The following is a 24,963-nucleotide window of genomic DNA, read 5'->3' as shown; positions in this document are numbered from 1 at the left end:
GTACATTTTCGGTACATTTCGGTATATTGATGCCAATACTACTGCACATTTACTTACTATTTTTTCAAAAAGTTTTGCAAAAAAAGTTGTATTTCTTTCCACCATTGACAATGTTCCATGTTAGCGGTTTAATACAACCCCAAAACCATAGCCATTATTACAAGCTCTGGGTGGTAATAAAACAATACCGTTGGAGCTAGATCCAGTGCATATGCAGTCTTCAGTGCCTTGTTGTGTACGGTTTGGGTTTGACTAATCAACTGTGACGTGTTCTCTCCGCTGGCTCAGCTGCAGAGATGGACCGGGTGCTTACTCCTGCCTCTGCAAGCGTGGATGGACCGGCCCCAGATGTGACAGAAACATCGATGTGAGTAGTGGTGCTCTGTGAAGTTGCCCAATGCGCTCGTCGTGATGTTGGGGCTTATCTTGTGGAGGCTTGTGTAATCACCACGTGGTTTTGTTGGTATCACAAACAATATTGATTCCTCTCCCACCGAGATAAGTCAATTGAACTACCAGGATCATGTAAGCATTGTACAAATACCTGATTAAAAAAAGAAATTGCCAGGCCTAAATGCCTAATTGATTTAATATCCACTACCAGCTCCTACTGGACTCTGGAGATAACATGCCAGGTTGCTTAGCGGGGGCCTCGTGGAGCCTTCTGTGGCATGATTAATCAGATTGTCTGCCGTTTAACCAATATAGATTCATTTTAATCCAGAGTTCACATTATCTTTCCCCACGCAGACAACAGTCGATTACTCATCTTGAACTCGTATGGATGCAGATGCCAAACACATACCATTTTTCCATCGTTTGTGTTTTAAAGGCGTAGTCGGAGCCATTTGTGGGCTCTAGTCTTTTCTTTTGGGGGTGGGGGGTGGGGGACATTGTCTTCATGCTCTCGATGTGTTGTGCTTTGCAGGAATGTGCCTCCGGTCCCTGTTCGAATGGAGGCTCGTGTGTGGATCTCATTGATAAATTTGCATGCTTTTGTCCGGACGGCTACACGGGGAGAAACTGTGAGATTGACATAGACGTGTGTCATGGGAACGCCTCGAGTGTCTCATTGTGTTTCAATGGAGCCACATGCCTCGACGGGGAGGGATCCAATTTTACCTGCAGGTGAGTCCCAGTTTGCTGGTGTGTGTGTGTGTGTGTGTGTTGCTTCATGCAAATAGGATATTAGAGAGGAGGAAATTGAGGGCAGGTCTCCACACAGAATGAAGACAGGGATGTTGTGATTATGCGGTCGACACGCTACCTGGTTACCTACTGGTGTCCCCCCAGCTGCACGCTACCTGGTCACCTACCGGTGTCCCCCCAGCTGCTACCTGGTTACCTACCGGTGTCCCCCCAGCTGCTACCTGGTTACCTACTGGTGTCCCCCCAGCTGCACGCTACCTGGTCACCTACCGGTGTCCCCCCAGCTGCTACCTGGTTACCTACCGGTGTCCCCCCAGCTGCTACCTGGTTACCTACTGGTGTCCCCCCAGCTGCACGCTACCTGGTCACCTACCGGTGTCCCCCCAGCTGCACGCTACCTGGTCACCTACCGGTGTCCCCCCAGCTGCTACCTGGTTACCTACCGGTGTCCCCCCAGCTGCTACCTGGTTACCTACTGGTGTCCCCCCAGCTGCACGCTACCTGGTCACCTACCGGTGTCCCCCCAGCTGCACGCTACCTGGTTACCTACCGGTGTCCCCCCAGCTGCACGCTACCTGGTTACCTACCGGTGTCCCCCCAGCTGCTACCTGGTCACCTACCGGTGTCCCCCCAGCTGCACGCTACCTGGTTACCTACCGGTGTCCCCCCAGCTGCTACCTGGTTACCTACCGGTGTCCCCCCAGCTGCACGCTACCTGGTCACCTACCGGTGTCCCCCCAGCTGCTACCTGGTTACCTACCGGTGTCCCCCCAGCTGCTACCTGGTTACCTACCGGTGTCCCCCCAGCTGCTACCTGGTTACCTACCGGTGTCCCCCCAGCTGCTACCTGGTTACCTACCGGTGTCCCCCCAGCTGCACGCTACCTGGTTACCTACCGGTGTCCCCCCAGCTGCTACCTGGTTACCTACCGGTGTCCCCCCAGCTGCTACCTGGTTACCTACCGGTGTCCCCCCAGCTGCATGCTACCTGGTTACCTACCGGTGTCCCCCCAGCTGCACGCTACCTGGTCACCTACCGGTGTCCCCCCAGCTGCACGCTACCTGGTTACCTACCGGTGTCCCCCCAGCTGCTACCTGGTTACCTACCGGTGTCCCCCCAGCTGCTACCTGGTTACCTACCGGTGTCCCCCCAGCTGCACGCTACCTGGTTACCTACCGGTGTCCCCCCAGCTGCTACCTGGTTACCTACCGGTGTCCCCCCAGCTGCTACCTGGTTACCTACTGGTGTCCCCCCAGCTGCTACCTGGTTACCTACCGGTGTCCCCCCAGCTGCTACCTGGTTACCTACCGGTGTCCCCCCAGCTGCTACCTGGTTACCTACCGGTGTCCCCCCAGCTGCTACCTGGTTACCTACCGGTGTCCCCCCAGCTGCATGCTACCTGGTTACCTACCGGTGTCCCCCCAGCTGCACGCTACCTGGTCACCTACCGGTGTCCCCCCAGCTGCACGCTACCTGGTTACCTACCGGTGTCCCCCCAGCTGCTACCTGGTTACCTACCGGTGTCCCCCCAGCTGCTACCTGGTTACCTACCGGTGTCCCCCCAGCTGCACGCTACCTGGTTACCTACCGGTGTCCCCCCAGCTGCTACCTGGTCACCTACCGGTGTCCCCCCAGCTGCACGCTACCTGGTCACCTACCGGTGTCCCCCCAGCTGCTACCTGGTCACCTACCGGTGTCCCCCCAGCTGCACGCTACCTGGTTACCTACCGGTGTCCCCCCAGCTGCTACCTGGTTACCTACTGGTGTCCCCCCAGCTGCTACCTGGTTACCTACCGGTGTCCCCCCAGCTGCTACCTGGTTACCTACCGGTGTCCCCCCAGCTGCTACCTGGTTACCTACCGGTGTCCCCCCAGCTGCTACCTGGTTACCTACCGGTGTCCCCCCAGCTGCTACCTGGTTACCTACCGGTGTCCCCCCAGCTGCTACCTGGTTACCTACCGGTGTCCCCCCAGCTGCACGCTACCTGGTTACCTACCGGTGTCCCCCCAGCTGCTACCTGGTTACCTACCGGTGTCCCCCCAGCTGCTACCTGGTTACCTACCGGTGTCCCCCCAGCTGCATGCTACCTGGTTACCTACCGGTGTCCCCCCAGCTGCACGCTACCTGGTCACCTACCGGTGTCCCCCCAGCTGCACGCTACCTGGTTACCTACCGGTGTCCCCCCAGCTGCTACCTGGTTACCTACCGGTGTCCCCCCAGCTGCTACCTGGTTACCTACCGGTGTCCCCCCAGCTGCACGCTACCTGGTTACCTACCGGTGTCCCCCCAGCTGCTACCTGGTTACCTACCGGTGTCCCCCCAGCTGCACGCTACCTGGTCACCTACCGGTGTCCCCCCAGCTGCTACCTGGTTACCTACCGGTGTCCCCCCAGCTGCACGCTACCTGGTTACCTACCGGTGTCCCCCCAGCTGCTACCTGGTTACCTACCGGTGTCCCCCCAGCTGCACGCTACCTGGTCACCTACCGGTGTCCCCCCAGCTGCTACCTGGTCACCTACCGGTGTCCCCCCAGCTGCACGCTACCTGGTTACCTACCGGTGTCCCCCCAGCTGCTACCTGGTTACCTACCGGTGTCCCCCCAGCTGCACGCTACCTGGTTACCTACCGGTGTCCCCCCAGCTGCTACCTGGTTACCTACCGGTGTCCCCCCAGCTGCACGCTACCTGGTTACCTACCGGTGTCCCCCCAGCTGCTACCTGGTTACCTACCGGTGTCCCCCCAGCTGCACACTACCTGGTTACCTACCGGTGTCCCCCCAGCTGCTACCTGGTCACCTACCGGTGTCCCCCCAGCTGCTACCTGGTCACCTACCGGTGTCCCCCCAGCTGCTACCTGGTTACCTACCGGTGTCCCCCCAGCTGCTACCTGGTTACCTACCGGTGTCCCCCCAGCTGCTACCTGGTTACCTACCGGTGTCCCCCCAGCTGCACACTACCTGGTTACCTACCGGTGTCCCCCCAGCTGCTACCTGGTTACCTACCGGTGTCCCCCCAGCTGCACACTACCTGGTTACCTACCGGTGTCCCCCCAGCTGCTACCTGGTTACCTACCGGTGTCCCCCCAGCTGCACGGTACCTGGTTACCTACTGGTGTCCCCCCAGCTGCACGCTACCTGGTTACCTGCCGGTGTCCCCCCAGCTGCTACCTGGTTACCTACCGGTGTCCCCCCAGCTGCACGGTACCTGGTTACCTACCGGTGTCCCCCCAGCTGCTACCTGGTCACCTACCGGTGTCCCCCCAGCTGCACGCTACCTGGTTACCTACCGGTGTCCCCCCAGCTGCACGGTACCTGGTTACCTACTGGTGTCCCCCCAGCTGCACGCTACCTGGTTACCTACCGGTGTCCCCCCAGCTGCTACCTGGTTACCTACCGGTGTCCCCCCAGCTGCTACCTGGTTACCTACCGGTGTCCCCCCAGCTGCTACCTGGTTACCTACCGGTGTCCCCCCAGCTGCTACCTGGTTACCTACCGGTGTCCCCCCAGCTGCACGGTACCTGGTTACCTACCGGTGTCCCCCCAGCTGCACGGTACCTGGTTACCTACTGGTGTCCCCCCAGCTGCACGGTACCTGGTTACCTACCGGTGTCCCCCCAGCTGCACGGTACCTGGTTACCTACCGGTGTCCCCCCAGCTGCTACCTGGTTACCTACTGGTGTCCCCCCAGCTGCACGCTACCTGGTTACCTACTGGTGTCCCCCCAGCTGCACGGTACCTGGTTACCTACCGGTGTCCCCCCAGCTGCACGGTACCTGGTTACCTACTGGTGTCCCCCCAGCTGCTACCTGGTTACCTACCGGTGTCCCCCCAGCTGCACGCTACCTGGTTACCTACCGGTGTCCCCCCAGCTGCACGCTACCTGGTTACCTACCGGTGTCCCCCCAGCTGCACGCTACCTGGTTACCTACCGGTGTCCCCCCAGCTGCTACCTGGTTACCTACCGGTGTCCCCCCAGCTGCTGCCTGGTTACCTACCGGTGTCCCCCCAGCTGCTACCTGGTTACCTACCGGTGTCCCCCCAGCTGCCTGGTTACCTACCGGTGTCCCCCCAGCTGCACGCTACCTGGTTACCTACCGGTGTCCCCCCAGCTGCACGCTACCTGGTTACCTACCGGTGTCCCCCCAGCTGCTACCTGGTTACCTACCGGTGTCCCCCCAGCTGCTGCCTGGTTACCTACCGGTGTCCCCCCAGCTGCTACCTGGTTACCTACCGGTGTCCCCCCAGCTGCTGCCTGGTTACCTACCGGTGTCCCCCCAGCTGCCTGGTTACCTACCGGTGTCCCCCCAGCTGCCTGGTTACCTACCGGTGTCCCCCCAGCTGCCTGGTTACCTACCGGTGTCCCCCCAGCTGCACGCTACCTGGTTACCTACCGGTGTCCCCCCAGCTGCTACCTGGTTACCTACCGGTGTCCCCCCAGCTGCACGCTACCTGGTCACCTACCGGTGTCCCCCCAGCTGCTACCTGGTTACCTACCGGTGTCCCCCCAGCTGCCTGGTTACCTACCGGTGTCCCCCCAGCTGCCTGGTTACCTACCGGTGTCCCCCCAGCTACCTGGTTACCTACCGGTGTCCCCCCAGCTGCACGCTACCTGGTCACCTACCGGTGTCCCCCCCAGCTGCACGCTACCTGGTTACCTACCGGTGTCCCCCCAGCTGCACGCTACCTGGTTACCTCCTGGTGTCCCCCCAGCTGCACGCTTTTAACCACTTTCACGCTGGTGTCCCTCTTGGGCACAACTTTTCAATAATGGCTAACCTAGAGTGGTGAACGGTGGTTCTCACACTGGTGCCCATGCAGGGACCCTCCGGGTTCCTTGAGGGGTTCCAAAGAGCCGATGATCACATACAGTAGGTCTCCGCAAGCCAAAATATAAATTAGGGCTTAATTGGTTAATTGCGACGGTAGGTCGCATTTGCTATGAAAACCTGCATCTTCCGTCTGTCTGTCAGTTAGTTAGTCACCCCATGCCTCCATATATGGTCACGCCTCGTGTCATCACACCTCCATATATGGTCACGCCTCCATATATGGTCAGCATTTTTATCCAAGCGCCAGTTTCTAAAAATAATCGCCCTAGGCTTTCAACTACGCGCCCTTATCGGTTGGGAGGTGTATTGCACTCTGATACACTGGGTGCGTTCGATATATGCACACTGACCGGCCTGCACTGCCAATGCAAACTAATAGACAAGTGCGCTCCTGGTGTGCAACTGCGAATTTCCAAACGAAAAATGATTGATGTCATGATTATTATGACAGTCATGTCTCACGGCTATAGCTTAATGCCTAAAGTTATTCATGACAGTGTTTGTAAGATAGACTGTGTTTTGTCATCCCAGTAGGTACAGCATCTGGTTCCTGAAAACTATGACCAAAATAGGCGGGGGGGAAATGTGTAAATATTTTAACATTCCTTCAGCCTTTGCTGTTGTCAGAATTCACCATAGTCTCCTGTTATGAATTTAATTACGCCCCCCCCCCCCCCCCCTGCTTGTCATCTTATCATCCAAACATGCCATAAGGATGTCGCGGGCGTATCTTTGTTGAAGTAGCAATGCTACAGGTTGACTCCAAGTCAACCGTCTCTTTTTAATTGCCGACACGCTCTCCCTTGAGTGATGGAATGTGTGTGAATGCACGCAGTCTGTAGTAATGGTGTGCAGACGTGACACCGCGGGGCCCTGAACATCTTGCCGTTAACCAATTAAAACCGGGAAAGCATTCTGTGTCATTTTGGATGTTTTGCCAAAAAGCATTATTCTATTCTTTGGCTATGATCTGCTTTTTTGTTTTTAGTTTTTTTAGTTTTTTTGAAAAATCTAAAAGGTTTGCAAATCTTTGAGTATGTATATATTCTTTTGAAGGGAACGTTTTTAACTCAAATCTTTGCTTCTGGGGGGGTCCCTGGAACATTTTGTTGAGATGATGGGGTCTGTTTTAGAAGCCTTTTTTTTTAATCAGCCTCAGGTCTTAATGGGTTAATTACACTTTTACCTTTTGCACACAGCTGTGCTGTGCTGTGCTGTGCTGTGCTGTGCTGTGCTGTGCTGTGCTGTGCTGTGCTGTCCTGTCCTGTCCTGTCCTGTCCTGTCCTGTCCTGTCCTGTCCTGTACTGTACTGTACTGTGCTTTACCAGTGCTCAGCGTCATAATTGAATCTCTCTGGTCGACCAACTCGGCCAAATAAGACTGCTGCTGCAGTGTGTTGTGCATGCAGTGCTGAATGAATTAGAAATCCCCCACAATAACTTGTAAGACAAATAATTTGCATATGAATCACACTCAAAGGACATCAGCATTATGATGATGGACTTGCTGATTTGCACATCAGGGATGTCACATTAATGCAGTGTGTAATTGTGATTCATTACATGATATTAAAGTTTGAAAAACAGACTATGTAAATCAAAACACAAATTAGTGAAAAACGTGGTGCTTTAATTAGAACCTAACCGGCGGTGGCTCAGGGGTAGAGTGGCTGGATGGCAACCGCAAGGTTGCCAGTTCGAACCTGGGCTCCCCCAGAGTTAGTGTCTAAGTGTCCTTGAGCAAGACTCTGAATCCCTAATTGCTCCTGATGTGCTGGTTGGTGCCTTGCATGGTTTCCGCCACCATCAGTGTATGAATGTGTGTGTGAATGGGTGAATGTAAAGCGCCTTGGATAAAAGGTGCTATATAAATGCACCATTTCATGTTCTCCCCGACGTCCCCGTGTTCCCTAGGCCTAGGGTAGGTACCCTCAAAAACATGCAGTAATCCTGGTCTCTAAACTACCTCTTCCTGGCCAGCCGCCTGATGGAGGTGAAAGGAACTGGTCGGAATAACGTGTTCCTTCTACGCGCTACGTCCGGCCAGGGAAATTCCCCCCTGTCAGGTGAAAAGAAGCAGCTTGGACTCCTCATGCATGGAAGGAGGCATGAGGTCAGTCCGCTGCCCCCCAGGTTGGCAGAGGAAGTGTAGCGCCCAGGATTACATTAGATAATTGGCACTGGGTGAAAAAACATGGTTGCAAAATCGTGGGATAAAAAATATTTTGAAAATAAAAAAAGGCACCATTTACCATTTTAACCTTATCAGGCAAATGCATAAATAATATTTAACTCTGTGGGGAAAATACACTGTGCTAACTTGCAATTCTGTTATATTTAAATTAACTTTCAGAGATTGCATAGTAAACCATTTACACCCATTGTGGACTGACACCCAGGACCCAGCTATTCCCTTTCCTGATAGTAGATCATATATAGACAAATATGCGTGTTACTTACAGAATTCAGACATTTTAATTATATCAGATAATTATAACTCAGCCTTTCCAATTGGTGATTACCACAACCAAAATCGTAGCCATTTTCCTGCTGTACGATGCTAAAAGTAGCATTAATTATGATTATTATTATTGAAGTTTTTGGTGTTTTGTAGGACAGGATCTTGCGATTGTTTTAATCCATCAAGCCTTGTCTTAGCTGCCCAGCAGGTTTCATGGGGGACTTCTGTGAAGTGGATGTTAACGAGTGTTGCTCAGCGCCCTGCCTGCACGGCGCCGTTTGCAAAGATCTCGTTAACGGCTACGAATGCCTCTGTAGGCCAGGTGAGTCACTGAAATAACCAGCTCTGTCTCCCGCAGTTCACTCCGAACGCAGTCCCCTCCTCCTTTTTCTACAATGTTAGACCTCAGCGCACATGTTCACCGCTCGAGATGATTAGGACGTAACTGTCAGCAGTGTCGTACAAAGTTTCACACTTCGCAAGAGCCGGCTCAAAAGTTCATTCCTCGCACATTAAAATGATTGATGATTTTGAATCTTGAACCAAGTTCATGCCTCCCCCCCCCCCCCAAAAAAAAGAACTAGTTCACGTTCATTTCTTCTGGTGCCCTGAGATATTCTTTTTCGATAGAACCGCCTCCTTCCATCCATACCCTGCCCCCAGCCATTGCCACTGCACACTCGCCAAGCTAAATGGATAACTGTATCATCCTGCTACAGAATCACAGACATACCCTCTACATTTAAAAGTCAAGAAAAAATATGCAGAAAGTGAGAAGAGTTGCATTATGGGAATTGTATGTAGCCTTTTGCCCCGGCATTATCGCATCATTATCAGTGCGTTGCATGAACGAACATTATGGATATTGAGATGTGCTGCGCTTTCAGTTATGTGAGGTCCCGCTGTTTTGACTGAAAAACGCACAGCTGCAAAGCTGCCGCGCACGATCACGTGACCTGAAGTTCACCTCAAACTAGAAGCAAGCGTTCTCTGTTCTTGTGGACTTGAGAGAACATTCTCCCCAAGTTAACTTAACAAGTACATTTGTCCAAAGGATGCCAAGTTCATTCTTTGCTTTCTTGGTATTGAGAATGAGTCTGGCTAGCGTCTTTATTCGATATTAGTTGGCGAAGGGATACGTGCAATTCACCAATGAATGCGCTCCATTAATGCGAGAGAGAGAGGAGAGACATGCCAAGACATGCCTCGATCCTGGCTGATGCTCACTGTATAGGAGCGCTCCGTATACTACGGCCTGTGCTGTGCACTAACTGGCTGAGCCGTCAGCCACCCCCCACTCTAAATACTTTAGTGAGCCCTCGCTGTGTTGAAACAGGCCACATAAATGTCACAAGGTTGCCGATGTGTCTGCGTCGCCGCTGTGCCTCGGCTGTGCGCCTTTCAAAAAAAAAGATCCCCTCCTCTCTCCGGGGAGTAATTTACAGTCATACAGTACTAAAAACAGACAGTGATAAAAACGACGGACGATGCCGCTCCGCCTCATTAAAATGTATGCCGCGTCTTCCCTCCTCTTTAGTGAAAGCCTCTTCTTGTCTGCGTGCGTGCGTGTGTGTATGTATGTGAAAAGAAGCTAATCAATGTTGGGAGAATCTGATTGATATTCACTTGGAAGGGTGGTAGTGGGAGAGTCGGGGGCGCTCACTCACCACACACCACTGTATGGGCTTTTGTTTCCTGGCAGGTTGGACAGGCCTTCACTGCGAGGATGACATTAATGAGTGCCTTCCTGCGCCCTGCAACCAGGGAATGTGCATCCAGAACGATCCGGGCTCCGGCTACACCTGTTTCTGTCGTCCCGGATTTGTGGTGAGGCTTTACAGTCACACCACCTCTCCATTATTCTCCATCTTTCTTTTTTCCTCTCTCTTTTTTGAGTGTGTGTCGTCTTCTCCCCGCCCCCCTCTTGCACCCTCTTGCTCCGTTCTGTCACATCTCTTTTTCTTGTTCGGTAACTGCAATGTCTGGCCATTGAAGTCTAAAAATACGACCTTTTGAATGTTAGTTTTGCTGGCCTGAGTAAGAAAGAAAACTTCCTTCAAGCGTTCTACAGTAGCATTCGGTCCAGTTTGAGGCATGTGCGCTAATTGTTCCCGCTGCTACATCATGTATTTCCTCTTTTCACAGACAAAAACTAAATTAAAACTAAATTAAAACCATGGTGACTAAGGCCCAAACCACCACACCAATGCAACAAGTCGTAACTCCGACTCCTAAAATATATTTTAGTCGACTAAATCAACTGTAGATTTAGTCGATGAAATCGTATATTTCTTCATCAAAAACTAGACAAAAACATTTCAGTTTCAGATGACTATGTTGAAGGAGGGACACCCGCACACTGCCACTTACTGGTTTCAGAGATTTTTATTAAAGCAAAGCAAGCAACGTTTCGGTCTTGCGACCTTCCTCAGGCTTAATTCAAGAATGGGCTGACATTGTCACTAAATACATTTCAAACAGTCTCAACAACCAATCAAAATGCATGTAATTATCTCAACAATTAACAGCTGTGAAAAACCTTGTCATGTGACTTGTCATGTGACTTAAGGTGCAGTGTTACTGTGAACATTCCTCATATATCATTGTCAACAGAAAACAATACAGGGAAAGAGAATTATACATAAATGTCATGCCAGATAACATACAAGGAAGACAGTTAGATAAGCAATTAAATGTCACATAAGGTCCTACTCTGTAAGAGTGGAAAAGAATAAAAGAATTAAAAACATAGCAACTGAAGTGCCTATAATACAGACTGGTCAAGAAGTTCAGATCAACAGCTTTTATAGCATCACATTTAATAGGAGTTCATCATTAAGCCCTTTAGGGTATAAGGTTTGTAGAGTGTGGATCCAGTAGGCCTCACGTTTTTTTAAAAGGGTGTCGTGGTTACCACCTCTTCTTGGAAGATTGACTTGTTCTATACCAACAAAACGAAAAGTAGAGATGTCATGTTTAAGATCATTGAAATGCACTGCAACAGGGTATTCACGGTCATTTCTTCTGATCGAACTCTTATGTTCACTCATTCTCTGTTTTAACTGGTCAAAGGACATTTGATCATATACACCACATGGGTTGACACACAAGTAATAATGTTAATTGTTGAGATAATTACATGCATTTTGATTGGTTGTTGAGACTGTTTGAAATGTATTTAGTGACAATGTCAGCCCATTCTTGAATTAAGCCTGAGGAAGGTCGCAAGACCGAAACGTTGCTTGCTTTGCTTTAATAAAAATCTCTGAAACCAGTAAGTGGCAGTGTGCGGGTGTCCCTCCTTCAACATTGTATATGCCTCGTCATCATCGCACCTGCTCCAAACCTGCCGGGTGTGCGGAAGTCATCTCTCTATAAGTATTCATAGCCTGCTTGGCTCTGTCAAGTCGGCTTGTAACCTACTCTCCGCACCCTGAACGCTTGCTGGTTAACTGAGCTTCAAAGATGTCTAACTACGAGGAAGCAGTCAACCTGTTGACTTCTTCTAATCGTGCGTCCACGTTTGAGTTCTCCGACGCGGATGCAGAAAGGATTCTAATCCCGAATGAGATCCTTGGCACAGCAGCATCGTGTGATGAGCTGAAAATTAAGCTGGAGAAACTCCGGAAAAAAGAGATGCGTCTACTGATGCACAGCTCGACACTGAGCGAATATTGGAGGAACAAGAAAATCCCACGGGGTCTACGAATGAAAACAGCCCCAACTCTGGGTAAGACTGACGAACAATTCATGAAACGATGGGGAGAAATCTGTAACAAGTGTTCCTTTGACCTAATGCTTCTCATAATTGAGCAATGCACTGCCGAGGCTCAGCTTGCTAAAACCGACATAGAGACTCATGAGACTGAGCTCCGCAGTAAATTCGGCAACGAGTTTGAAACCATAGACTCTGCTATAAAAGAATCTGTTGGTAAATATAAAGAGAAGGAACATGTGAAGAAACTAAAAAAGTTCAAAAGGGACGCTGAAGACTATCTGTACAATGAGGTGTACGAATGGGACATCAGTACCAAACCCGCCTCCTCCTCCCAACCTACAGACTCTCAGGGCCCTGTCGCTGCAGCGAAACCTCCTCACACCACCCGAGGACATGCTGTAGCCCAGGACCATAGAGGACATCGTTTCAGGGATGAAGACTCAATGGACAGCGACTTCACGACGGACAGAGACAGCGACTCTAGTATCCCACCACCCCGTCCTCCTGCTTTTTTAGGACAACAGACAGTCCAAAGAAGAAAAGATGCAGGCGGGGCAAACGCACAACCAGGAAAAGGGCACCGTCCCTGGACGCGCAGTTACTCCAACAGACGGTAATTAATATATCTTCAAAGGAACTGTCTACTGACCAACTTACAGTATTATCAAAAGGCTTGTCCTTTGTATCCAACACAAGTGGGGTCAACTCGTTTGGCCTTAAGGTAGACCTTTTTAAATGTTTTCGACAGATCAAATTGAAACACTTTTTTTCTAAAACCCCTATAGCATCAGGGGCTTCTGCTACTAGTCCTTTTAGATCCAAGAGCACCTTTTGCCCGAATGTATCTAATCCTTCTATTAATACTTTTTGTCGACTCGTAGAGCAGGATGTTATGAAAACTAATGAACAACCTTTTAGGGTGTCTAGTAATCTGTCCCAAAGGGAGAAACAGGCCCTTGTGGAGTTGCTCGATGATAAAGACTTGGTGTTTAAACCTGCGGACAAGGGTGGGGGTTTAGTGGTTCAGGATACTCATAAGTACACATTAGAAATTCTGTCCCAGTTGGCAGATATAAAGTTCTATAAAAAATTAAAAAGTGATCCGACACTGTCATTTCAGCGTGAGATATTTACCTTTTTGGAGGATGCAAAAACCAAGGGTTTCATCTCCAAACCTGAATTTGACTTCCTATACAGCCAACATCCAATCCGACCTGTGTTTTACACACTTCCAAAGATCCATAAAACTATGACTGATCCACCCGGTCGACCTATTGTGGCACAGATCAATTCTCTTTTGTCACCTCTGTCTGAATATGTAGACTATTTTATTAAACCCTTTGTTCATAAATTGCCTTCCTATATAAGGGATTCTACTGACTTTATTAACAAGATCTCTGATATTTCCGATCTACCTGAGGATACTTGGTTACTCACTTTAGATGTCACTAGCCTATATACTAACATAGCACATGATGCTGGTCTTGATGCTCTTACATACTATTTAGCCAGTCGAGACGACACCATCACACCACCCAATCAATTTATTATCGACTTAGCCTCTTATGTGTTGAAATATAACTACTTTAGTTTTGACAATGATTTTTATTTACAAGTATCTGGTACATCCATGGGTTCTATCTTTGCACCCAATTTTGCCAATCTGTTCATGGGACATTTTGAAGAGAAATATGTCTATAATTCTGAAAAAAACATGTACAAACAAAACATTGTTAAATGGTTTAGATACATTGATGACATATGCTGTGTCTTTAAAGGTGGCTCAGACGAAATTCAACATTTCTTGACATTATTGAATGGCTTTGACTCTAATCTCAAATTCACTATAGAATGTAGCCAATCAAGAGTACACTTCCTAGATATGTGGATAATAGTGAATGAAGGTAACCTGTCTACAACCCTCTATCAGAAAGAAACAGATCGTAATACTTTATTACTGGCCACCAGTAACCACCCCCCCGCTCTCATCAAGTCTTTACCCATTAGTCAGTTTTACAGACTGAGAAGAGTTTGTTCCTCTAATGAGGATTTTATTGATAAATCATCTGAGATGAAAGCCAAGTTTGTCCAAAGAGGTCATTCACTTGAATGTATTGACAAAGCGTACACATTAGCTTTAAATAAGCCTCGTTCTGAGCTTTTGAAAACTACTCAGAAAAAAGAGAAGAAGTTTTCAGTTACATGTGTTACTACATATTCTCCTTATTCAAATAGGATAAAGGCTATCTTTAAACAGTATTGGCATATTTTAACCTCTGACCCTGAATTGGCTACACTATTTAAATACCCACCCCTATTTTCCTTTAAACGGGGTAGGAATCTAAAGGATCAGCTTGTACACTCTGACTTTCAATCTCCCCAGGTCTCACTCAGACAGACCCTGTTAAGTCCTCTCCCACAGGGAAACTATCCATGTGGTCATTGTGCCCAGTGTGGTAATACTCACAAGATCTCCTTTTTTAATCATCCTCATACTGGCAAGAAGTTCAAGATCAACAGTATTATTACTTGTGTGTCAACCCATGTGGTGTATATGATCAAATGTCCTTGTGGTTTGGCGTACATAGGCAAAACTACTAGACAGTTAAAACAGAGAATGAGTGAACATAAGAGTTCGATCAGAAGAAATGACCGTGAATACCCTGTTGCAGTGCATTTCAATGATCTTAAACATGACATCTCTACTTTTCGTTTTTTTGGTATAGAACAAGTCAATCTTCCAAGAAGAGGTGGTAACCACGACACCCTTTAAAAAAAACGTGAGGCCTACTGGATCCACACTCTACAAACCTTATACCCTAAAGGGCTTAATGATGAACTCCTATTAAATGTGATGCTATAAAAGCTGTTGATCTGAACTTCTTGACCAGTCTGTATTATAGGCACTTCAGTTGCTATGTTTTTAATTATTTTATTCTTTTCCACTCTTACAGAGTAGGACCTTATGTGACATTTAATTGCTTATCTAACTGTCTTCCTTGTATGTTATCTGGCATGACATTTATGTATAATTCTCTTTCCCTGTATTGTTTTCTGTTGACAATGATATATGAGGAATGTTCACAGTAACACTGCACCTTAAGTCACATGACAAGTCACATGACAAGGTTTTTCACAGCTGTTAATTGTTGAGATAATTACATGCATTTTGATTGGTTGTTGAGACTGTTTGAAATGTATTTAGTGACAATGTCAGCCCATTCTTGAATTAAGCCTGAGGAAGGTCGCAAGACCGAAACGTTGCTTGCTTTGCTTTAATAAAAATCTCTGAAACCAGTAAGTGGCAGTGTGCGGGTGTCCCTCCTTCAACATTGTATATGCCTCGTCATCATCGCACCTGCTCCAAACCTGCCGGGTGTGCGGAAGTCATCTCTCTATAAGTTTCAGATGACTAAAACTAAATGGATTTTATTCAAAAGACTATGACTAAACCTAAATCATGTTACTATTACAGCTTGCAGTCCAAAAACACAGCAGTGAGTTAAATCAATTGCCCAAGACGTCTTTGGTATTACCGCACGGGCAGAGCCCAAGACGTCTGTGGACGTCTTTAAAAAATCAAAAAATCAAAACAATGATTTTTTTTTTTTATACGTGGTGCCAAAGTTTGTGTTTTCGCCATTGAGAATGCATTGGGCGTTTAAATTAAATAACTCAGAAACTATAAAACATTTCAAAGTTTCAGCATGTGTCTCCACAGTCAGCTGAATTATAAAAAATGTGAATGGATTTTCTAGGTGAAAGTGATTTTTGGGCAGTTTTGCGTGGGCTCTCAAAGTGTTAACAACAGGTTCAACTGGCTGGATTTACAATGCTTCCTTTCCTCATAGGGTTTTTGATTTATGGAGAACATAAGGTCTGTGGTTAACTCAAGTTTAAGAGAGTTTCACGTCTTGTTTTATAACATCAGTTACAGTTAATATCTCGACTGTGAATTTTGAAGCCTCATACAGTAGACTACACTTACATGAATGACAATGGACAACCTGGGGAGAGCAACGGACTGACCTCATGCTTCCAAGCATGAGGAGTCCAAGCCGCTTCTTTTCACCTGACAGGGGGAGTTTCCCCAGCCGGACGTAGCGCGTGGAAGGAACACGTTATTCCCACCAGCACTTGAAGTGCTCTTGGCTTGACTTGAAGTGCTCTTGGCTTGACTTGAAGTGCTCTTGGGAGGTTCCCTCGTCAGGAAGTGCCCCACCAGCTGAATCAAGTTCCCTTGATTAGGGTATAAAAAAACATTTGGAACGCACTCGCCCTCCATGTGGCACCTCCTTATGCAGAAACAGGAAACGGACACCATTCGTTGCCATGGTTACCATCATGCCATTGTGTTACCTGTTATTTTGTATGAACATGCATACCGAGTGCAAGTGTGTAGGGCGTGTGGTGAGGAGGCGGTTTCAAAAAGGGCCTCATACAGTACATTTTTAAGTACCATTGAAACTGAGAAAGCACCCTGGCATTTTAAATTAACTATTGGCTATTACAAAATCACAGATAGGCTATACAAGCTCAAAGCACGTAACTTTGTACATTTGTGCCAAGCTGTCAGCTTGTACATGTGCTGATGTTGAAACATCGTGAAAGACTTTTTGAGATCCTTGGGCCCAAAACAGCTTGAGAACTACCGATTTTAGAAGACATTTCGTAGAATCGGCCTCAGGTCTTTAATGGCTTAATTCAATTATTAAACTGTGTTATTCCAAACATAAAATCAAACATATCAGAACTGTTATTCCAAACATAAAATCAAACATATCAGAACTGTTATTCCAAACATAAAATCAAATAAATGTCAGACTAACGGTCTAGCATTTCCCAAAAGGAAAAGCATGAATTTAATTCGGTCTGCCCAGAAGCTGGGGATAAAATCATATCCCCACCGGCCATGAAAATGAATGACCCCAGGAGGGGTGGGGGTGGGGGGGGGGGGTTGGGGGGGTGGGGGGTATCACACAGATCCTCTCCATCTCCCCAGCAGCAAATGTAACCCTGTGTGAGTCTCATTATGTGCTGTGTACTCGGTGGCAGTTTGAAGAAACAACCGTAATTACACCAGACACATGTACACCATTAACCCTGCATATCCTCCAGCTGTTGTGTAACACGTGTAAAGTACTGCTTATCGACAAAGAAATGTATAAATGGCATAAAAAATCTTTTGAAAATAGAAGATCTACAAGCTCACAATGCGTCGCATCACGACACACTGAGCTTGTACATCGGCTACTTTCACATGGCCAAAATGTATAGGGGACGTAGTGGTTAAAATAAAATCTGCAAAATAACTAGTAAAACTAAAGTTTTCAAATAATTATGATTGAGTAAACGTACAATATTTACCTCCTGAGGTATAGTGGAGTAGAAGTATAAAAGTATTGGACATACTCAAATAAAGTAAAGATACTTCAACATTGTACTTAAATAACAACACTTGGGTAAATGTACTTGCTTTTTACACCACTGCTTATTGAATTAATTAATTTTTTTCTCCGTTACACACACACACAGGGGCACAACTGTGAGCTCAACTATGACGATTGCCTGTTGAGTCCATGTCCGTACGGATCCGTTTGCAAAGACGGCATCAATGAGGCTAGCTGTCTCCCTGCCCTTTCCCCGCACGGAAGTGATGCTGGTGGGAACGCCACTCAGAGCTTTGCCACGACAACATTGAGTCCAACCCTGGCTGTACAGCCAACAGGTAGGAATGTTGAAGGCATGATTTAATTTGTCACTGTTGGGCGGAATCCTCGTATTTCCATATGACTTATTTTACTTTATTATTATTTTTGTTATTTTCATAAATTAATGCCCTATTTTATGATGTATTTCAATATAACGGTCGGTATCACACCACAATGACACCCAGCAACATGAGATTGTAAATGGGTTATATTTCAGTATTCTCAAACAATTCCGAAAACAATGCTGAACATTTTTTGTCCAGGTTGAAAGTGTTCAAGTCTGTCTGTGGGTCAGGGCCGGTTCTAGCCTGCGGCTTGCCCCACTATAGGGTGGGCAGGACCAATACATTTTTTTGGGGGGGTCAAATCCCTGTAAACCCCCACAATGCATAGAAAACTATGCTATCATCATATCAGTTTATCTATCCATGTATATATCTTCTCCTTCTTTGACCAACAGTAAACCATTGTCCATCAGCGGTTGCAGCACTGATGGCAAACAGTGTTCATGTTGGTCTAAATCTCTCTAAAAATGCTGCCCACCCAATCAGAAATGATAAATGGTACCGAAATGTTGTGGTATTTTCTATATTGGCTAAAAATAAATATTCCCCATAACCCTTTGATTGGGTGGGAAGGACGCACACACAGAAAAATGTGGACGTACAAAGTATCCGCCGGAACAACAAGCAACTACATTCTTCACATGCTCCGTTCTCAAGGCTGTGCATTTTGTAGATGTGGCTGATAAAATAGCCGCTCTACAAGCTCACAACGTGTCGCCACAACGTGTCGCCACAACGTGTCGCCACAACGTGCCGCATCGTGAGTTTGTAGATCTGCTATTTTTGTTGAAGAGACTTGTAAGCTCAAAAAAATCACACCAAATACAGTTTAACTTAAAGTATAGACTCTAAAGTATAGATCTAACTAAGTGGTTTAACAGTTCTACTGCATAACCCACGTTCACCGCTATTTAATCCAATATTCTACGCTGCCGAGATTGTTTTATTACCTTTAGAGCATACGCCAAAGTATTTGCAGATTCAACCACTAAAATCCGGCTAAAAATAGTCTGATGGTTTGTTGTTGATCAGAAGAACCAGCGGCCATGACGATGCGAAACGAAACCACCCTGCACAGCATGTTGTAGTCTAAACAAACGGCCCGTTCACATGCTTTGGGCTCAATTTCCCAGAAGCCCTAGCAGCCCAGAGGATGACTTGATTTCCGGTTTCGTCATCATAGCGCGACGGCCTCGTCACCAGGTCCGGGACAAATCCGCTATTTTTTAATTCTTTTAAAACAGCGAATTAAACGCATTAAACAAATAGCGGGTTTAGCGTATTACGCGTGGTGGAACCCTGGATTAAACAATTGGCCGCCGTCAAAGTGTTAACTGAAGTGACATTGATACATTCCAAAATATTATCAAAGCTTCCTGCGGCACTCCTGGCCCGCACGGCACCCATTTGAGAAGCCCCGCCCCATGTAGGCTGTGCTGGCTATTGAGCTTCTCAGCCGAGGCGAGGCTGACTTCACCACGCCGTTATCTCCAGCGTGTGCAGGGATGATGACCCTTAATTTGTTACAAATGATAAACCGTTGTACGCGCCAATTCCTACAAAGCACAGTCAAGGGATTTAGCGCTAATTACGAACCTTATCGTTCCTCTGTCCTTTCTGCTCTGATTTAGACCATTGCAGGCATAGATCTATGATTGCAGGTACCTGTGCAGATAGACACCCCCCCCCCCTACAGTTGGTCCTAAATTTTGACTTAAGAATTTCGAAAAACACAGCTGTGGTGGTTTTTTTTTAAATTGGACATGGACTTCATACTCGTACAACTGCAGTGAGGGGAAAACACAATCAAAGAATTTCCTGTAAGAAACAATCCTGATGGTGTAGTGTTAAAAGTGTTTTCTGTCTGAGAGCAGTGACATCAAACACCACAGCCATAATTGGATTTATTTCCCTTCAAACTCACAGGGTTGGACATCCACTACATGTTATACATTATCAATACTGGATTCAGTCGTCAGTCCGAGGACAGGAATTGCAAGCACTATAGGACAGATTGTTATTCCATGACAGATGAGGTCTGTCTACCTTTGGAACTGTTCACGGGGCTGTAAAACAGAACTATTGAACACAGGCAAGCTTGAAAACAATTCAGTGTGACATTCCGAAATTCACTGCGGTTACTGCACTTAATGGAGTCCTAGCCACTGCACCTGATCCATGCTCTGATTCTCTTCTTATTGTCTCGCTTTAGAACACCAAAAAGGATTGCCACTTTACTTGACTATTTGGGCAGGTGTATGTACATTCAAAATAAATGAATGTTTATGTAGTGAAAGGTCAAGAAACTGATGAATTACTAGGTCACCGTCTATAAGTCTGTGCTGTTCTGTAATAGATTCAGACACTGTAATGTATGTCTTTAAACACAAGACCATTTAAATACCGTAAATCTGTAAGAATCGAACCACTTAAACCCTATCATTTACTCCGCCCAGGGCTATACTAGGCCCCTCTTCAGTTTTTCCCTCTACACCCAATCTCGTCACGGAAATTACCGGTAGCCTATCTGCAAGCTTCGACCTTGTAGATCTGCTATTTTTGGGAGTGGGAAGGAGTGGTTAATAATGTCTATACAAGCTGGGTCTTGCAAAATCCATGCATAGCATAGTATTTTTCAAAATGAGTGAATATAAACAACATTTTAGTTTTTTTTTGGTCATGATGTGCACTTGATGCATTCTTCGCTGCGGTCGCACAAGGGAAATCTTAAGAAAGAAAATACATTTAGAGGTTTCAGGGTGGGGGTGAGGTTCGTATTGCGCTTATTGTGGCACATTTGGTGCTGCTGTGAACTGTACTTTGATCTCAAAATCATATCTATAAGTGACAGCGGCGTTGGAGCGAGGCTGGCACCTGAGCGATTTTGCTGGACCTCTCCTCGAAATGATCACTACAGCGCAAATCAGACTTGTTATCGCTCCTCAGCCAAGTGTAACAGAAATGAAATAACTTAAGCTGTGCCTCTTCAAATCAATTTGATGAGTAAAGTGAAGATAGCCAGGTGGTCACTAAATGCATTTGTCTTGGTGCTTGGCCCGGCCAAGCAGGTTCACCGCCACCGCCAGATTATTATATTTACAGCACGTTAGGGCTGCAACTATCAGTTATTTTCGTGGTGATTATTCTAGCGATTTCTTTTTCGTTTAATCGAATAATGGAGAAGCAAGTTTTTTATATAAATGTTACTTTGTCGCACAATGGTGGGTGCCGTGCAAACATGGTAACAGATCTACAAGCTCACAACGCTTTGTGATCTTGTAGATCGGCTACATTATTATTATTATTATTTAATCTCATCAAAATATCATACTAATAGCCGATCTACAGCACATGTGTTTGTTCTATGCAGACACCCTTTCTCTGATTTTCTTTTGTTGCCATTTGCGCATATACATTTTTTATATATATCTGAGTTAACGTTTGTCTAATTAGTATGCTTTTGACTATCCTGATATGTGACTTTCTTTTCCAGTCACGGTGTTATGCACATGAGGTACAAGATTATGAATATTAATGAGCCAAGTGTTTCTAAGATGAAAAGCTAGTGTCTCTTTTGTCATCACAGTGATGTTTAATGTCATGTGTTCCTGTACTGCAAACTGTCATCAGTGGTGGAAAGTAACTAAGTGCATTTACTCAAGTACTGTACTTGAGTACACTTTTGAGGTACTTTTGGTATTTATACTGATATATATACCCCACTACATCTCTGAGGCAAATAATATTGTACTTTTTACTCCAGTACATTTATTTGAAAAACTACTTTGTATTATTACAAAATATACATCATATCATATCATACTATAACCAAATGTCTGAATGTGTGTCTGTGTGTTAGAAACACTGCCGTAGCTCCTCACTGCCTGCATCAATCACTCCCACTTTTCACACAGGCATTGACCATAATACTATGGAGGTCTTAACGAAGCCCTTTTTCCAATTTAACAAATTATAAATTAATAATTAATTTATTAGTGAATTAAAAATGCCAAAACGCACCCAGGGCGCAGTACCCCCTGCGGGCAATATCTCACAACAGGTAAGGGCTAGTATTAGCCCAGGCTTTTAATATGCAAAATCGATTTGGACCCCCAGGCTATTTGCAGCAGCGGCTTTGTATTTATTTTTGCACAGGCCATTATTAGGTTACAGTTCCAATTTGGCTGAAGAAACTGAAAATAATGGACCGAGCGGACCCATATTAGACTGTAGAAACTGCAAATAATAGCCCCCCCTGCTAATATTAGCCCTGGCTTTCATTTGGGAGCCTGACGTTTATTTGGACCAGCCTTTAAATGCAAAATATGGTCAGACCTCCGGCTACCATTAGGTACCCGGCTACAATTTGGTGATATACTTGCTATATGGTGATGTACTATACTTCTTCCATGACTGATACTGTCATACATGCAGTATGTCAATGCAGAAATCTGTAGTGGATGCTCGGAAACATAGATACACAATGAGGCAAAACAAGAATTCTGACTTCAAAGTATGAGAGATTTGACTTGAGCAAATGGAGCCAAACTTACATTCTATTTATAGTGACTCATAGGAATAGACTATGTGACAACCAGGTATAGCCTGGTGACCACCGGAGAGACGGGTGACAGCCGGAATGTAGACGGCACCCGGGTGAGCAGTATGGGTTAGCGCCCCAGCCTGTGTCCTCCGTGAGGAGGAAGCCCAAAAAACCCTTGGTGAGGCCTTTAGGAGGGCCATTAATCCACCACTCCTGAATGAAGTGCCTGGTGCTGGGAGTCTGGTGCAACGCACAGGTCCTGGGCCTGGTGAGAGCAGGAGTGGACCTGGTGAGACGTAGGAGGGGCCCAGACAGGAGTCAACCCACAGAGACTGTAGTCCTTCCACTGGGGAGAGCCAGATTCTGGTTCTCCCAGTCCTGGCAGAGTAGTTCCGGAGCAACGGATTGTGTGGCCCTGGTTTTTCCCTAATGGGACTGATTGAGGGTAGCTACTGGGACGTAAGTCAGGACTTGATCACCCCGGCTGGGTCACCTGAGTGAGGGGTATGATGTTCGAGAGACCCGAAACCCTGATGACTTTGGGATACATCACTGAGGATACGTCCCAGGTGCATCCATGCAATGTTTTTTTTTGTTATACATGAACATAACGGAAAACTGTAGTGGCTCAAAGAATAACAAATATGTAAACCTTATATGTAACAGTATACTGTAGGCTACCTCCCAAAGGCTACAGATCTGCATGTGACATGGAAGTCACCTGAGGTCTGTTGGTTGATTATGTCAGATTATAAAGAGCTGAAGAACGGTCACTACTGCCTTCAGGACAGTGCTAGTGTTGCGGTCCATTCCTCAGCCCTTGGACTTTGTCTGTGTTTATTTGTTTTTTGGACTGTTCTGTTGTTTTTTGAACAGTCCTGTTCTGTTGTGGTCTTTATAGATCTGTGTAATAATAATAATAATGGATTGAATTTTTATAGCGCTTTTCTATGCTTCTACGTGCCAACTCAAAGCGCTTACAATGGTCCATTCATTCATACATTGGGAGGTGAAGTGGCGAACAGTCGACACCAGCGTCCTCACTTCCCACATTCACACACCAACGGTGGCAACCACTGGAGGCAATGTGGGGTTCAGTGTCTTGCCTAAGGACACTTAGACATGTAGTTTGTTGCCTTGGTGTTCTGTATATTATTCTGTAGTTTGTAATGTGGCTTCCTGTTTTCTTTAGTTATCTGTACCAGGTGTCTTGTTGAACCAGTCCTGTGATTTGCCAGTGTTTCCACCTGTGTCCTCTTAGTCCCCTAGCCTATCCCATTGTTGATTGTCTGAGTTCACCTGTGTCTGGTTAGTCCATATATATTTATATATATGCCCATGTTCAGTTCTTTGTTAGCTCGTCGTTGTATGTGACATGGTTTGTTCCTGTGTATTCCAAGTTAATGGTATTCCAAGTATTTGTAGTCCTTGAGTAGCCTAGTCCTACACCTCCAGAACCACATCGTGACAGCTAGGAAGTTGATTACATAATATGGCAAACATCATGTGAGTTCTCACTAGCCATTCCATAAATATAGTTCTCTTTCCTTAAAAACAATGGTTTTGAAGGAAAGATATATATATTTATATTTTTTATTTATAGCTCATTTAAATGTTCACATCCAATAATTACTGTGACAATTACGTACTGTACCTGGGATAAACAATAGTGAAGTGATAAACTATATTTATATTTTTATTTATAGCTCATTTAAATGTTCACATCCAATAATTACTGTGACAATTACGTACTGTACCTGGGATAAACAATAGTGAAGTGACACTGTCATCATACTGTACATGCAGTACCTTATGGATAAACAACAGTGGAATGGGACTTGGATTAATCTGGTATTTTTTAAAGCCACGACAACAAAGACATAATAATTAGGCATGTGGTTTGCAACAAATGGGTCATAATTATATTTAGGAATCCATTCTTCTGTTTGTCATTAATGCATAATAGACTGCTCAGACAAATCATTCCAAAGAATTTGCAAGGAGATCTGCAATATAAACGAAAAATGCTTATATCTACTTAGATATAGGTCATCATATGTTAATGTCTTCATGACAAAATATATAGCCTGCCCTACATTAACAGCCAACAGTGCTGAGTAGACCATGTCGCTGGGGGTTCATGCGGTTTAATCAGTGCTTTTTGGAAGTGTCATCTCTTATCTGTGTTGAATATACACTAGAATGCTGCTCTAGCCTGTGAGCAAAGGGTGACCTTGTGCCTTCCCCTCAGGACCGGATCGTAAAGAGGCCAGCACGGGTCTTCAGCCATATTTTATCTCTACCCTGTGACACGTTCAATCAGTCAGTCTATTACCCTGTCAGATAAATCAGAGACAAAACAGGACTTACATCCTGGCTTTTTTTTGTTTTATATATATATATATATGGGTCATTAAGTCCATATTAATTAATTCTCACTGCCCCAAAGTCTTTAGTCCTATTAATTGATCCTAAGTGCACATTTTCTCC

General features: G+C 46.2%; 1 protein-coding gene across 6 annotated transcripts in view; it reads left to right on the top strand.

Annotated features, from left to right (window-relative positions):
* The window catches only part of eys (eyes shut homolog), a 580,966-nt gene that overhangs the window by 365,158 nt on the left and 190,845 nt on the right, over positions 1 to 24,963 (top strand). For all 6 annotated transcript variants that reach the window (XM_079513211.1, XM_079513209.1, XM_079513213.1 and 3 more), the window contains 5 exons: positions 289 to 367; positions 929 to 1,128; positions 8,634 to 8,758; positions 10,139 to 10,263; positions 17,690 to 17,882. In XM_079513211.1, the coding sequence (XP_079369337.1) occupies positions 289 to 367; positions 929 to 1,128; positions 8,634 to 8,758; positions 10,139 to 10,263; positions 17,690 to 17,882 (722 nt within the window). The remainder of the gene's footprint in view (positions 1 to 288; positions 368 to 928; positions 1,129 to 8,633; positions 8,759 to 10,138; positions 10,264 to 17,689; positions 17,883 to 24,963) is intronic.

The sequence above is a fragment of the Electrona antarctica genome (assembly GCF_951216825.1).
Source record: "Electrona antarctica genome assembly, chromosome: 10".
NCBI lineage: Eukaryota > Metazoa > Chordata > Actinopteri > Myctophiformes > Myctophidae > Electrona > Electrona antarctica.
Note: the sequence above shows the minus strand (reverse complement) of the source record. Positions and strands in the feature narration are given on the sequence as shown.